We start from the raw sequence: 15,748 nt of genomic DNA, 5'->3' as shown, positions 1-15,748 counted from the left end.
TGCTTTCGAAAGAGCCTCTTTCGAAAGAAGCCTGCAGTCTAGACATAGCCCAAATGAAAGTAATAGGTAGCAGGTTTAAAACAAACAAAAGGAAGTTTTTCTTTACACAGTGCACAGTCAGCCTGTGGAACTCCTTGCTAGAGTATGTTGTGAAGACTAGGACTTTAACAAGGCTCAAAAAAGAACCAGATATACTCATCTAGGTTAGGTCCATCAATGGCTATTAGCCAGGATGAGTAGAAATGGTGTCCCTAACCTCTGTTTGTCAGAGGCTGAAAATGGATGACAGAGAGGGATCATGTGATGATTACCTGTTCTGTTCACTCCCTCTGAGATATCTGGCATCGGCCACTGTTAGAAGATAGGATACTGGGCTAGGTGGACCTTTAGTCTGACCCAGTATGGCCGTTCTTGTATGATCCAGTGAGCCAAAATACCATTTTGTCAGCTACCATTATCTGGGGCTCCTGAAATATCTGCGATGCAGTCTCCTTTGATGTAAAAAAAATGCTGGTTGAATGTTCATTAAACAAATGGAATACCTTCAGATATAATAAGTTAGTGAATTTAAGAGTGAGGAGGGACGTGCCACTAATTTGCTCTTCCAAAGGGTCAGTCCAGTTATATAAAGTATCTTTTCTAATGCTATTGCTTTGGAGAAGGAAGGAAAATATTTGAAGTCAGAAACTGCAAGTTAGAATTCATGGGTTCTATGCTCATTTACATGGTAAATTTGCTTTATAATGGTGAGCAGGTCAGTTTCCCTCTCTGTGCATTTCTTCATCTGTAAAATGAGGTTAATAATAATTCCTTAACTCACAAGGGTGTTATGATGCTTAATGAATTCATATTGTTAAAGTGCCTTGAGATACTTGGCTGAAAGGTGCTAGGTGGTTGCGGAGAATCGTTATTGCTTTTGATGACAAAATCTTGTAATTATTGCTATGTTTTCCCATAGCTCCTTGTTGAAACTCCCCTATATGTGAACTTTAGGGGAGAAAAATGGTCAGTAGTTCAAATAACCGTAAAACATAAAATGTCCAGTAAACATGTAAGGTTATCACATTTTCCATCTGCTTTTTTGCTACTCATGATGTAGAAAGCATCCATTTTTTCCAAAGTAAGGATGGTGAATTAATCCAGAGAAATTCATGTATAGCCACAGGCAAAACAAATAGACATTTGTATATGCAATTATGTGTGCAGTTAGTTCAGGATGTATTCAGTCAAATTGCACATGTAACAAATCAAGATGCAACCACAATGTGATTGTTCCTGGTTCACCTCTCAGGCTACATCTACACTACAGGGTTTTTGCTCAAGATAATTTACAGTAGAACAGCAGAACAGAGGGCTTTTTGCGGCATAGGTATACCTCTTTCTATGAGGAATAACTCCTTTTTTGCCCAAGAGTTCTTGCGTAAAAAGGTGTGTGTGGACACTCAACAGAGGTTTCTTGCACAAAAAGAGCACAGAAAAAGCACAGGTACTCTAATGGCCATTCTCTTAATAGCAATCAGAGCTTTCTTGCGTAAGTGTGTCCATGAAGTGTGGAGGCTCTCTTGCTTTTGCGATGCGCTTTTGTAGTGTGGATGTGCTTTTGCGCAAGAAGTTTTTGCAGAAGATCTCTTCCGCAAAAAGCTTCTTGGCAAAGAGCCTGCAGTGTAGACATAGCCTCACTGACAATGGATTTATATTGGCAGGGTTTGACAAGCAGCGGCGAGCCCTGCTTGCCAGCCACGCGGTTTGGCACGCTTCGCATGTGCTAACTGTGCTGCATGGCCGCACCGGGCTAAAATCTACTTGCCACAGGCCAGTAGATTGCCCTAATTGTTGAGCCCTGTATATTGGTGTATGTGAAAGGAGTGTCAGGCCTATTGTGTTGTGTTTAGCTTGAAGATTCAGATGGTGGAAGTTTCAGACACTAGAACCAGAACCTAAATTTTCCAAAGTAACTAATAATTGTGTTTGTTTCAGTTTTTGGGTAACCAGCTTGATAACACATTTTGGAAGGCTTGATTTTTTTTCAGAAGAGCTGAACACTCTCCAAAAATCTGCTCTCTTTAAGGTGACTCACATTGGGTACCCAAAAGCACTATTTGCTTTTGAAAATTTAGGGCCATGGAATCCACTGAAATCAGTGGGAACTTTGCCATTTACTTTAGTGGCTTTGGATTTTTGTTTAACTTATGATGTAAGAGAAATCTCCTTTCCTGTTAGAGCCACACTGTTTATTCCAGCATTGACATTTGCTTACAAGAAGCAATATATAGAACTTTGTAAACTACCACACTAACATAACACAAATTTATAAATATTTACTTTCTCTGGCCAGTTCTGCAAATGATAGGATCAGATGAATATGTTGATTTATTAGCTTTATATTCCAGACTAAATTACAAGGTTTAGCTCAACAGAACATTTCCAAAGATTATAATTAATATTCATAAGAACATAAGAACATAAGAATGGCCGTACTGGGTCAGACCAAAAGTCCATCCAGCCCAGTACCCTGTCTGCTGACAGTGGTCAATGCCAGGTGTCCCAGAAGGAGTGAATCGACAGGTAATGATCAAGCCATCTCTCTCCTGCCATCCATCTCTACCCTCTGACAAACAGAGGCTAGAGACACCATTCCTTACCCATACTGGCTAACAGCCATTCATGGACTTAACCTCCATGAATTTATCTAGTGCTCTTTCAAACCCTGTTATAGTCCTAGCCTTCACAACCTCCTCAGGCAAGGAGTGCCACAGGTTGACTGTGCACTGTGTGAAGAAGAACTTCCTTTTATTTGTTTTAAACCTGCTGCCCATTAGTTTCATTTGGTGGCCCCTAGTTCTTATATTATGGGAACAAGTAAATAATTTTTCCTTATTTACTTTCTCCACACCACTCATGATTTTGTAGACCTCTATCATATCCCCCCTTAGTCTCCTCTTTTCCAAGCTGAAAAGTCCCAGTCTCTTTAATCTCTCCTCATATGGGACCCATTCCAAACCCCTAATCATTTTAGTTACCCTTCTATGAACCTTTTCTAATGCCAGTATATCTTTTTTGAGATGAGACCACATCTGTACGCAGTATTCAAGATGTGGGCGTACCATGGATTTATATAAGGATATTCTCCATCTTATTCTCTATCCCTTTTTGAATGATTCCTAACATCCTGTTTGCTTTTTTGACTGCTACTGCACATTGAGTGGACGTCCTCAGAGAACTATCCACGTTGACTCCAAGATCTCTTTCCTGATTAGCTGTAGCTAAATTAGCTCCCATCATATTATATGTATAGTCGGGGTTACTTTTTCCAATGTGCAATACTTTACATTTATCCACATTACATTTCATTTGCCATTTTGTTGCCCTGACCCTTGGAGAACACCACTCCATTCTGAAAAATTACCATTTCTTCCTACCCTTTGTTTTCTGTCTTTTAACCAGTTCTTAGTCCATGAAAGCATCTTTCCTCTTATCCCATGATAACTTAATTTACATAAGAACGCTTGGTGAGGGACCTTATCAAAGGCTTTCTGGAAATCTAAGTACACTATATTTACTGGATCCTACTTGTCCACATGTTTGTTGACCCCTCCAAAGAACTCTAATAGATTATTAAGACATGATTTCCCTTTACAGAAACCATGTTGACTTTCCCCCAACAAATTATGTTCTTCTATGTGTCTGACAATTTTATTCTTTACTATTGTTTCAACTCATTTGCCTGGTACTGACGTTAGTCTTACCGGTCTGTAATTGCCGGGATCGACTCTAGAGCCCTTTTTAAATATTGGTGTTACTTTAGCTATCTTCCAGTCACTGGGTACAGAAACTGATTTAAAGGATAGTTTACAAACCATAGTTAATAGTTCCGCTCTTTACATCATAATTTTGCTGCTTTGCTTTCCTTTTTTTGCTTTTTTGGGGTGGGGATAAGATAAATGTTTTATTCTTAGCAGCAAAGACTGAGGCTACATCTAGACTACAAAGAAAAGTCGGAAAAAGATACGCAAATTGCAAATTGCAATTTGTGTATCTTTTTCCATTTTCTTTCAAAAGAGGCTTCTCTGAAATTTGGTGCAGCTAAACAGTACCAAATTTTGGAAAATCCTGCTCTTTTCACACATCCCTTATGCCTCGTAGAACAAGGTTTACAGGGATGGTAAAAGAGTGCGTCCTCTTTTCTGAATTTTTTTTTCGGAAATGCGGACGTGTTCCTTGGACACAGCATTTCTTTTTTCGGATACCAGCACTGCAGTCTAGACATAGCCTGAGGTAAGATTGTACAGGATAAGTTATCCCACCAGGTGGTGGTGTTGGACAGTTCTTTTTGGCGGAAAGAATATCACACAAATGGACCTGGATAATACTTGGTAAAATTGTGATCTAAGTTAGCTATAGTCAGGCTATATAACTTTAGAGTTCTGAAAAAATATGAAAAGTCAAAAAGTAACATTGGCTTAAGGGCCTGTCTGTATTACAAAATGTACTGCATCGAGACACCTTTTTATAACATGTTTTTGTTTTACCTTTGTGGATGATTTGGTCAAATCCTAGTATAATCATGTTATATTTTATAATATGAACAGACCCCATGCACATTATAGTTTAGACTGTGATAGCCAAAGCTATTTTTAACCACACCTCTTGCTAACACACTTTCCCTATCTAATTAAACAGGGTACCCCTAGCAGGAAGAACCATTTCATGTGATTTTACATCTCTGAGGTTTTTTATTTGGAAAGTGGTTTATAACATAGTTAGACCTTGGTGAAAATTTTCCAAAGTGCTCAAGTGGTTTGGGGGCTTAAGGGCCTTTTTTTCAAAAGTGACTCAGGCTTTTAGCAATGCATAGATTTAAAACAACTTTACCTGTATAGCATTTTAATTAAATTATGCATTAACAGAATAAAATGTACTAGGACAGTATTTAAACAAGAGACATGAAAAATTCAGTTTATACAGGTTGAAACTCTCTAGTTCAGCACCCTCAGAACCTGACTGGTGCTAAACCAGAGAATTTGCCAGACCACAGGAAGTCAATATTGTCTAGCCACATTACCAACACTTCCACTGCTTACTGGGCTCTTAGAAGACATTTAGGGGTAAATTAGAGCTAAGTAACAGCACAGAACACTGAGAGATGGGACTGGTGGCTATAAATAGACTTTATGGAACCTTGGGAAACTTGGTGACACCCGTGATAAGTGGACATCTGGCTAACTAAAATCATGCTGGACCATGGATGTTGCCAGACCAGAGAGTGCCAGATTAGAGAGGTTCAACCTGTAGTTCAAAACTATTTTTTGCATTGCCTCACAAGACATAAAGAGCCAGTGATTGCCTTAATTTCTTCTATATAAATACTATATATATATAGTATATAGTCTCAAGTCATTGGCATATTAGGTTGCATTAAGAGGAGCATTGCCAGCAGATCGAGAGATGTCATTATTCCCTTTTATTCGGCTTTGGTGATGCCACATCTGGAGTATTGTGTCCAGTTCTGGGCACCCCACTACAAAAAGGATGTGGACGCATTGGAGAGGGTCCAGCGGAGGGCAACCAAAATGATTAGGGGGCTGGAGTATATGACTTATGAGGAGAGGCTGAGGGAGTTGGGTCTGCAGAAGCGAAGAGTGAGGGGGGATTTGATAGCAGCCTTCAACTTCCTGAAGGGAGGTTCCAAAGAGGATGGAGAGAGGCTGTTCTCAGTAGTGACAGATGGCAGAAGAAGGAGCAATGATCTCAAGTTGTGGTGGGAGAGGTCCAGGATGGATATTAGGAAAAACTATTTCATTAGGAGGGTGGTGAAGCACTGGAATGGGTTACCTAGGGAAGTAGTGGAGTCTCTATCCCTAGAGGTGTTTAAGTCTCAGCTTGAGAAAGCCCTGGCCGGGTTGATTTAGTTGGGATTGGTCCTGCCTAGAGCAGGGGGCTGGACTTGATGACCTTCTGGGGTCTCTTCCAGCTCTATGATTCTATGATATACTAAAGCCATGGTGTCCAACATGCTAGCCACTAGCCACATGTGGCTAATTGGCTGCCTGAATGTGGCTAGTTTGCTATATCAGTAGTTTCAGAACCATTTGGACACCATAGGTACATAGTCTCTGCAGCTTAATCAGTGAGATTTGAAAGTTGCCAACAGTATGTTTTGAAATGATAAATAACATAGTGGCAGTGTCATAGCAAACAACTCATTATGCTAATACTATGCAAAGAGCTAACAAAATGGGAAACTTCTTGAAAACATTCTAAATCATTGTGGGAACTCCCTACAGGCTCTTATTTCCCTTTACCTTACTAGTATTTAAGCTGCTGTTGTAGTATGGCAATTACTAATGTAAGTGAAGCTGATTTTCTTGGTGCACTAAAATCTAAATGAATATTCATTTCAGGTGATGGACTATAACATTAACCTGGGAAAACATCTCCTTCCATTAGTGGTTCAGGTGCTGAAGTATTGCACTTGTCCTCAACTCAGACATTACTTCCAGCAGCCTCCCCGCTGCTCCCTCTGGTCTGTCAAACCGCACATTCGGCAGATGTGGTTAAAGGCATTGCTTGTCATTCTTTACAAGGTTTGTTGTCTTGAAGGGTTGCTGTTATCTTAAAATTCACATTTCAGTCTAAATTTTGTTACAAATGATGCCTAAAGTCTACTAAAGCCAAAAAGGATTAGAGGGAAACATTTTTGTGTCTCTCTTGTTTCAGTTTGTTTACTTTGTGAATTAATTTTAATTTGTCTAAATTAGATTAATTGTTTACCCTGTATAGTCAATTAGCTAGTTTCTCCCATTGTTTATGTGGACCTAACAGCTTAAACAAGAAAAATGTTTTTCAATATAGGAAAATGGGTTGTAAAACCTCAGAATGATCAGGGGTATTCAGATGTAATATCTGATGTTACTTTTAACACATTTTAACGCATGGACTATATTTTTAAGTTTGTGGTATCAGTTTAACAACTAGAGTTCTTAGCTCACATAATGTTTTTTATAGGAATTGTAAAAAACATAACTTCAGTAAAATACCTACTGGAGCAGAGAGTTAGTAGGTATTTGACATACAGAACCCATGTGTAGTGGTCAGATTTGATGTGCCTAAAAAAAGGAGAAACTGGAAATCAGTGAAATGGTAAATATTTTGCATATAGGTCTTATAAAGCCTCTTGAGGTATCTTTAACAGACTGCTTTATCATAAACAAATCAAGGAAATAATATATTAAACTATCCTCACAGGGAGTACTTTAAAATGTTTTTTCTGAAGGCCAGTTTATTTAAATATAATGGAGAGTGCCTATCTCCTAGAACTGAAAGGGACCTTGAAAGGTCATTGGGTCTAGTCCCCTGCCTTCACAGCAGGACCAAGTACCATCCCTGATGAATTTTTGCCCCAAATGGCCTCTGCAAGGATTGAACTCACAGCCCTGGGTTTAGCAGGCCAATGCTCAAACCACTGAGCTATCCCTCCCCTGTTGATAAAGTATTCTTTACAAAGTTGGGGAATATTCCTGCTTTCTAGCATGTATTTAGAAACATAAGATCTTAGGCATGTCGCGTGCCACTAGATGACAATATGCACAGCAATTTCTATGTTTTTGCCTAGATATTTATTTAAGGGAGGGACCTACTATACACAAATCAAGAGGAAAAGTTAGCTATTAAGATAAAATCTTTTTCTTTCATGGTACAGTATCCCTACAGAGACTGTGATATCAGCAAGGTTGTGCTGCATCTGATCCACATTACAGTCAACACACTGAATGCCCAGTACCACAGCTGCAAACCGCATGCCACTGCCGGTCCTTTGTACAGTGACAACAGTAATATAAGCCGATACAGTGAAAAAGAAAAAGGTATTTAAAATATTTTAATTTCTGCATTAGATGCTGATGTAATTAATTAAGCTGTCCATGATGAGGGAATGTAGTCTAGAGATTAGAGTGTAGGACTGGGAGTCAGATTCCTGAATTCTCTTCCCAGCTTTTCCTGTCTGCTCTTAGGAAGATGAGCTTACTTCTCTGCACCTCCGTTTAGCAGTTATGAAATGGGTAAAGTGATGCAGGGTCAGTGCAAAAATTAGTGTTAAAAAAGTGGTTTGATATCTCTGGGTGAAAACCTAAATAACTGCAAAGTTTATTATTATATAATAAATCTATCTGATAATTTCTTAGGCTATGTCTACACTGCAACACTATTTCAAAATAACTAGCGCTATTCTGAAATAACTTAGTTTGTGTCTACACAGCAGGCAGTTATTTCGAAATAGTGTCAAAATACTTTGAAGTTGGAGGACTTTGTACTCCGACTCCTGTAACCCTCATTGTACGAGGAGTGAGGGAAGTCAGAGGAAGAGTGCTCTATTTCAAAATAAGCTACGCATTTGACGTAGCTCAATTTGCATAGCTTATTTCGAGTTAAGCCCTGCAGTGTAGATTCATCCTTAGAAAGATTTTGCTGATGATAAACCATAGCTAGTTTTTAGGGAATTTGTTATTATCTCCTTTCCTGAACAAGACTCTTCCCTGTGTGCAGCAATCTGCTTTTTTTCATGTGAGAAAAACTTACAAAAAGGCAAATTTACCCTCAATTTGTGAAACCTTTTTTTACTGAGTGTAGATATCTAGAGTGTAATCTGGTTATTATGATTAAAATCTATTCAAGACTTTCCTGAAAGACCATCGCTGTAGGATAAAAGGTAAAATGAGTAAAAAAAAAAAATCCAGAATTCTTTTTCTGCCCACTGTCATTTTATTTATGTCAGCACCTTTTCTGCTTTGCTACATGTTGCTTAGTGCTTGGTATTTTGAAAAATAGAAAGATAAACATGTCTGTCAAGCAGAGGCTGAATTCTCATTTACACTGCCCCCTCTTGCGCAAAAAAAATGCAAATGAGGCGAAGTGTGGAATATCGCCACACCTCATTTTTTTGCGCAAGAGGCTTTTTTTTTGCGCAAAAACCCCCTCTTCTGCAAGAGCTGTTCTTCCTCTTTTTTCAGGAAGAACGTCTCTTGTGCAAGAGTGGGGTTTGTGCAAAAACGGAGCCTAATTAATTATGCAAATGAGGCATGTCGATATTCCACGCTTTGCCTCATTTGCATATTTTTTGCGCAAGAGGGGGCAGTGTAAACATAGCCTTTGACTTTTTTACATCACTCTGCACATGTAAAGAGGTCTTGAAATGGATGTGAATTATGTATTTTATATTTACAACAACTATAAGACACGTTTATGTTGCCAGGGCACCGTAAAGAGGACTTAGTATTATTGAGAATTAGGTCCAGAATAGTTTGTTTCTTCAGATGGCTCTGGACTAATTTCCCCATCTGTTTGTCTTTGCCTTGATCCATATAAGTATGTTTTAATGATGGGAGAACAGGCAATATGCCAGCCAAATTTGAGGTCTAAGATTTGGAAATTCAAAAGGACATCTTTAAGGGATGTGTAGATACTTGAGGCATCATGGTCTAGAAGAGTGCTATTTGTAAGGACTGAAGAAGCCATCAGTTCTAATCTTGTCTCTTCTGTGGACCTAGACCCACTGTGTGATCTTGAACTAGGCTTGATATCAGTTTTTCCTTGTGTACAGTAAGGAGAATACTACTTACCTACTTTTGCCAGGCTCTTAATACATTTAAAAGGCTGGTATGCAGTGGGGGGACCCAGCGCGAGCCAGGAATCAGCTGTCCTGGCTTGTGCCACCCCCTCCCCATGCTGCACTTCTGATTTTTAAATGCGTTAAGAGCTAGTGTGCTCTTAATACATTTAAAAAGCAGAGACACAGCATCTGGGACCAGGTCCCCGCTAACTCCCTGTCTCCCCTGCCCTCCCTTCTGCCCTCTGTGGAGACAGTGCTGAGGTGAACCGGCTTTTAAGCCAGCTTCCCTCTTCACTGGCTTCTGCTCTCCCCCTTGCTGCCTCTGATAGAGACAGCAGGGGGGGAAGTGACTAGTCGAGGAACTAGTTGACTCTCCGATAAGCTTTTGCTTATCTGATAGTCGACTAGTCGACTAGTTATTTACATCCCTAATTCCTTACTTTTCAGACCTTAATTACTCAAACTGTAAAGTGTTTTTGAATAATATTACTGTGGTACATGTTTATTTACAAACCTGTGTAGAGTGTTTTGAATTTTCTACTTTAAGAACTGATTTGGTCCATAGGTCTCTGTTTTTTGCTCAGGACCTGACGTTTCTTACAAATAATGATTTTCTTTCCCAAGCAGAGGAGGATAGTGTCTTTGATGAATCTGATATTCATGATACCCCAACTGGACCCTGCAATAAAGAATCTCAAACGTTCTTTGCAAGACTGAAAAGAATTGGTGGCAGCAAAATGGTGAAATATCAACCAGTTGAGATGAATGCCCAGAGAAGTATGAATGTTTTTTTATCAGAGTCAATTTGTGCAGGAACATGATAATCTTCTGCTTGTTCCATGGTAGAACATTAATTTTTGTATATTTTATTGCTATGCATCATCATTTTTAGCGTTCTCATAAACACACATGCAGGAGTTTGATTTCCAGACATAAAGCCTCTTCAAGGCATCTTATGTTGGGCCACAAAATCAGTAATTTCTTTTTAAAATTTGACTACATAATATATAGAAAATCTACTCAAAGATCAGTTTGAGAAGATTCTACATTTTTCCTCTTCTACTAATGGCTGAACTGGAGTTGGTTTAAAATTTTCTGTTGAAGTTTCTCTTTTTACAGAAGTTGGATTTCTGATTAAATAGAATTTTTTTATGGAAAAAATGCCATTGTTGATTTTTTGTTTTGTTTTCTGTTGCTTAAGGGAATGGTTTATTGTTTGCCCAAGCCTGAAAAATGTTCAGTTTTCATTTTTCTTTTTTAAATGGCCTTTTTTATGGTAAAATTAATTAACCAACAATCTGTAGGCCGATTGGAATAGTTTTAGAGTAGTTTTACCTTCTGTTTTTAACATTGGATTTCCAAGGCAGAATAATCTATAGTACTACTAATGACCAGGGCTCCTGGTTTCCATAGCAATGCTACCGCAATCTAAAATATTTCTAAAATTATTTTCTTCTAATATATGCCATGTACAGAATACAGGTAGGTATAGGGAAAAGGTGATATTGATGTATGTTTGGGATGACCCGCATAAGTACTGTGTGGCTTCACCAGTCATCAGTAATGCAGCCATCCCAAATGGATGCCAATAAAACCTTTTCACCACACCATCTTTTATTCAATAATGAGAGCCAAATTGACCTATCAAGGGCACATCTGGAGGGAGCTCAGAATTTGCTTTTACAATCTAATGGTCTGAGTAAAGTGATATGGGCAGTGGCTTTTTTTGTTGCCTATAGCAAAATTCTTTGCAGTATGACTCTGAGATGAAAATAAATCTCAGATGATTTTGATTGAAATTTAACTGTCCTAATACTGGGTTTGTATCTGAAATGTCAGTTGTGTTCTGAACTATGAAATGAAGACGTGATTTTTGCCAAAAATCTCCAAGTAAAATAGTACTAGCTTTTTCTGTTTTAATCAGGTGAAATAGAACTGGCTGAATATAGAGAAACGGGGGCATTACAAGACAGCATTCTACATTGTGTGAGAGAAGAAAGCATTCAGAAAAAAAAACTGCGCTCTCTAAAACAAAAATCTCTTGATATAGGGAATGCAGACTCCCTGTTGTTTACATTAGATGAACATCGTAGGAAGTCCTGCATAGACCGATGTGACTTAGATAAACCACCTGCCTCTGCTGCTTACACCACGCATAGACAAAATGATTATGGACGGCCTAGACAGAATTCTTCTACCAGGACTGAATATACAGAGACACAAGAGAATCCATCTGTCATGGAAAGCTTCCAGGAAATGAGGAGACCTGTAATACCAGAAGTTAGGCTAAATTGCATGGAAACATATGAAGTAAAAGTGGATTCTCCAGTGAAACTTCCTGTTCCTAAAGAGGATTTAGATCTGATAGATTTGTCCTCTGACTCAACATCAGGGCCTGACAAGCATTCAATCCTTTCCACTTCAGACAGTGACTCTCTAGTCTTTGAACCTCTTCCTCCGTTGAGAATAGTGGAGAGTGATGATGAAGAAGAAGAAACAACAAACCAATTAAATGATGATGTCTCTGGCAAAACTGCTGTGTCGTCTCCCTCATCTCCCATCAGTGCCTCTGCACTCAGCCTCAGTGCAGCCTGCCTCGTGCAATTCAGCATTGAGGATTGCTCCAAAGACTTTACATCTAAGGATGCGAACAATAATGGTTCATTAGGAAAAAAGGAAATCCCCTCCACAGCTCCCAAAGATCAAAAAGACTGTGAAGAGTTAGCTAAGCCAGAGGAGCTTCAAGATGTATCCTGCGGGAGCCCACTAACACTTAAGCAAAAGCGAGACCTATTGCAAAAATCATTTGCACTTCCTGAGATGTCCCTTGATGATAACTCTGAGCTTAGTGTGGAAGAAATTAAATATACTGGATCAGTTCCAAGTTCAAATATAAAAACTGTCCTTATTAAGGTTCCTGAAGACTCTGAAAACCAAACAGAAACTGATAAGCTCGATGCCTACACAGAATCTGATACGGAACAAAATACTGAACTGAAACAGGAGGAAGAAGCTGAGGAGTCAGAATTTAAGATTCAGATTGTTCCCAGGCAGAGAAAACAGAGAAAGATAGCTGTGAGTGCTATACAGAGGGAATACCTTGACATTTCCTTCAATGTTCTAGACAAGTTGGGAGAACAGAAAGAGACAGGTGAGGACAACCACAAGCCAAATCAAAACTGTTGTTACTTATTGCGTTTTCAGTAATGTATCTGTCTGAGCACTCAGTTGTGTTCTACATGACAGACAATAGGATAAAAAATGTCAGAAGTTATCTCATATAGATGTAACCTTCCAGAACATCCACCTCTCAGTGCATTCACTGTCAAATATGTTGGAATCAATTGGTCAGAGCTGTCCCAAAGGGAGGTGTAGGGCCCAGGGCAACAGCTCCACCCCTTCTCCGAGCCCTGCCCTGCCCCTGGTCTGCACCTGCCACTGCCCCACTCCCTTTTGCCCTCCCCTGAGCAATATGGCCAGGATTACAGGGCGAGGTGGCAGCAGGGGTTGCCCTCCCTTCACATGGGCGGTGGGAGCCAGGACTTAAAAACCTCTAGGAATGGAGATTCCATCACCTTCCTAGGTAACCCATTCCAGTGCTTCACCACCCTCCAAGTGAAATAGTTTTTCCTAATATCCAACTTAGACCTCTCCCTATAACTTGAGACCATTGCTACTCGTTATGCAATCTGTCACCACTGAGAACAGCTTCTCTCCATCCTCTTTGGAACCTCCCTTCAGGTAGTTAAAGGCTGCTAACAAATCCCCCCTCACTCTTCTCTTCTGCAGACTAAATAAGCCCAAATCCCTTAGCCTCTTTTTGTAGGTCATGTACTCCAGCCCCCAATAATTTTGGTTGCCATCTGCTGGACCTTCTCCAATGTGTCCACATCGTTTCTATAGTGGGGGGCCCAGAACTGGATGCACTACTCTAGATGTGGCCTCACCAGTGCCAAATAAAGTGGAATAATCACTTCTCTAGATCTGCTGGAAATGCTCCTCCAGTGTATCCAAATATGCCATTAGCCTTCTTGGCTACAAGGGCACACTGTTGACTCATATCCAGCTTCTCATCCACTGTAATCCCCAGGTCCTTTTCTGCAGAACTGCTGCTTAGCCAGTCAGTCCCTTGCCTGTAACAGTGCTTGAGATTCTTCCATCCCGAGTGCAGGACTCTGCATGTGTTCTTGTTGAACCTCATGAGATTTCTTTTGGCCTAATCCTCCAATTTGTCTAGGTCACTCTGGACCCTATCCCTGCCATCCAATGTATCTACCTGTCCCCCATTTTAGTGTTATCCGCAAACTTGCTGAGGGTGCAATCCATCCCTTCATCCAGGTCATTAATAATGATGTTGAACAAAACTGGCTCTAGAACCGATTCTAGGGGCATCCCACTTGAAACCAACTGCCATCCAGACATCGAGCCGTTGATGACTATCCATTAAGCCCAACAATCTAGCCAGCTTTCTATCCACCATGCAGTCCATTTATCCAATCCATACTTCCTTGACTTGCTGGCAAGAATTTTGTGGGAGACCGTATCAAAAGCTTTGCTGAAGTCAAGGTATATCATCACATCCACCAACTTCCCCATGTCCACAGAGCCAGTTACCTCATCATAGAAGGCAATCAGGTTGGTCAGGCATTTATTTGCCCTTTGTGAATCCGTGTTGACTATTCCTGATCACCTTTCTCTCTTTCAAGTGCTTCAAAATGGATTCCTTGAGGATCCTGTCCATGATTTTTCTGGGGACTAAGGTGAGGCTGACTGGTCTGTAGTTCCCTGGATTGTCCTTCTTTCCTTTTTTAAAGATGGGAACTACATTTGCCTTTTTCCAATTATCCAGACCTTCTCCCAAGCACCACGAGTTTTCAAAGATAATGGCCAAAGACTCTGCAATGACATCTGCCAACTCTCTCCGCACGCTTGGAAGCATTAAATCTGGCCCCATGGATTTGTGTATGTTTAACTTTTCTAAATAATCCTTAACCTATTCTTTCTCCACCAAGGGCTTCCCACCTTCTTCTCATCATGTAATCTCTCCCAAAGTGAGCCAAAGAGCCTGTGTAACCAGGTGAAAATGAGCCAATTGATCTTCAATTATTTGTACAAGTTTGCTAAAGGAAGTGGCCACAGAAAAATAGGATTTGTTTAGCCTCAACCCCTTTTTGATCATTAGAGCCTGCAAATCAATGAGACCTGGTTTTCACACACACATTCACAAACACCTATTGAATTGAAAGGGTTGTCAGAACTCTGACACACATACCTGGCACCAGAATTTTAGCCACTAAAGGGAAACATGATTGCACATTGCTGTATGCATGATTATACAGCTGTATAAAATATTCACCATGTCCCATTAAAGAGCCTTGGCTTATAATGCTGGTAGTGATTAGAATGAGTTACATATCTTATTAGTTAAGGGTTTATTGTTTCTTTTACCATCCTGATTAGTTTTTGAATATATTTATTATAGTTTAGGTTAGCTGGCTTGATGTGGTTGTCATAATTTGCTAGTGGCAGTTTCAAGCACCTTGATGTGGTTGTCGTAATTTGCTAGTGACAGTTTCAAGCACCTATTGCAAAATGCTGATACTTGCATCCTTTAATACTTTTGGAAAGGATTCTGACATAATTTGTTTCCCAGTGGAATATCCAGAATGACCCTTTTCTACAAATGAGCAATCTATGGGTTCCTGCTTGTGATTTTTATAACATTATATACATTCACATTTTCTTAGTTATTTTGTGCTTGCACAAGACAGTGGTATCTGGAAAAACTTTGGGTTTGATTCTTCCAGTTTTGATAACTCCAGCTGATCAGAAATCATGAGAGTAACTTAAAAATCATGAGTTTTTTGTTTATGCCACAGGTTTTAGATTCTTCTCCATATTTTAAACCTTTAGAATACATATTTTGAAGCTTTTCTCTGCAATTCTGATGTCAATAAGTTTTTTTTAAATGAAAGCTGAGATTCTCGCACAGACAAATTACTTTAGGAACTTCAACTTGAGAAATAATACCAAATAATGCAAGAGTTGTGACATTTTGTCATTTACACTAGATTTACACCAGTCTTACTCTATTGATGTACACTTTGTAATTGAGATCAGAGTCAGGGTGCTTTATGTACATAT

The 15,748-nt window shown here is 39.5% G+C and overlaps 1 protein-coding gene across 12 annotated transcripts in view; it reads left to right on the top strand.

The window, feature by feature from the left end:
- Positions 1-15,748, top strand: part of UNC79 (unc-79 subunit of NALCN channel complex) — a 170,845-nt gene that overhangs the window by 88,250 nt on the left and 66,847 nt on the right. For 9 of the 12 annotated variants that reach the window (XM_075926676.2, XM_089778373.1, XM_075926673.2 and 6 more), the window contains 4 exons: positions 6,402-6,584; positions 7,700-7,862; positions 10,229-10,381; positions 11,529-12,755. In XM_075926676.2, the coding sequence (XP_075782791.2) occupies positions 6,402-6,584; positions 7,700-7,862; positions 10,229-10,381; positions 11,529-12,755 (1,726 nt within the window). The remainder of the gene's footprint in view (positions 1-6,401; positions 6,585-7,699; positions 7,863-10,228; positions 10,382-11,528; positions 12,756-15,748) is intronic. The other 3 variants (XM_089778372.1, XM_089778371.1, XM_089778374.1) reach the window with 3 other exon arrangements.

This window comes from Pelodiscus sinensis, chromosome 5 (assembly GCF_052426305.1).
Source record: "Pelodiscus sinensis isolate ZL-2025 chromosome 5, ASM5242630v1, whole genome shotgun sequence".
NCBI lineage: Eukaryota > Metazoa > Chordata > Testudines > Trionychidae > Pelodiscus > Pelodiscus sinensis.
This window is presented reverse-complemented; position numbering and strand designations above follow the sequence as displayed.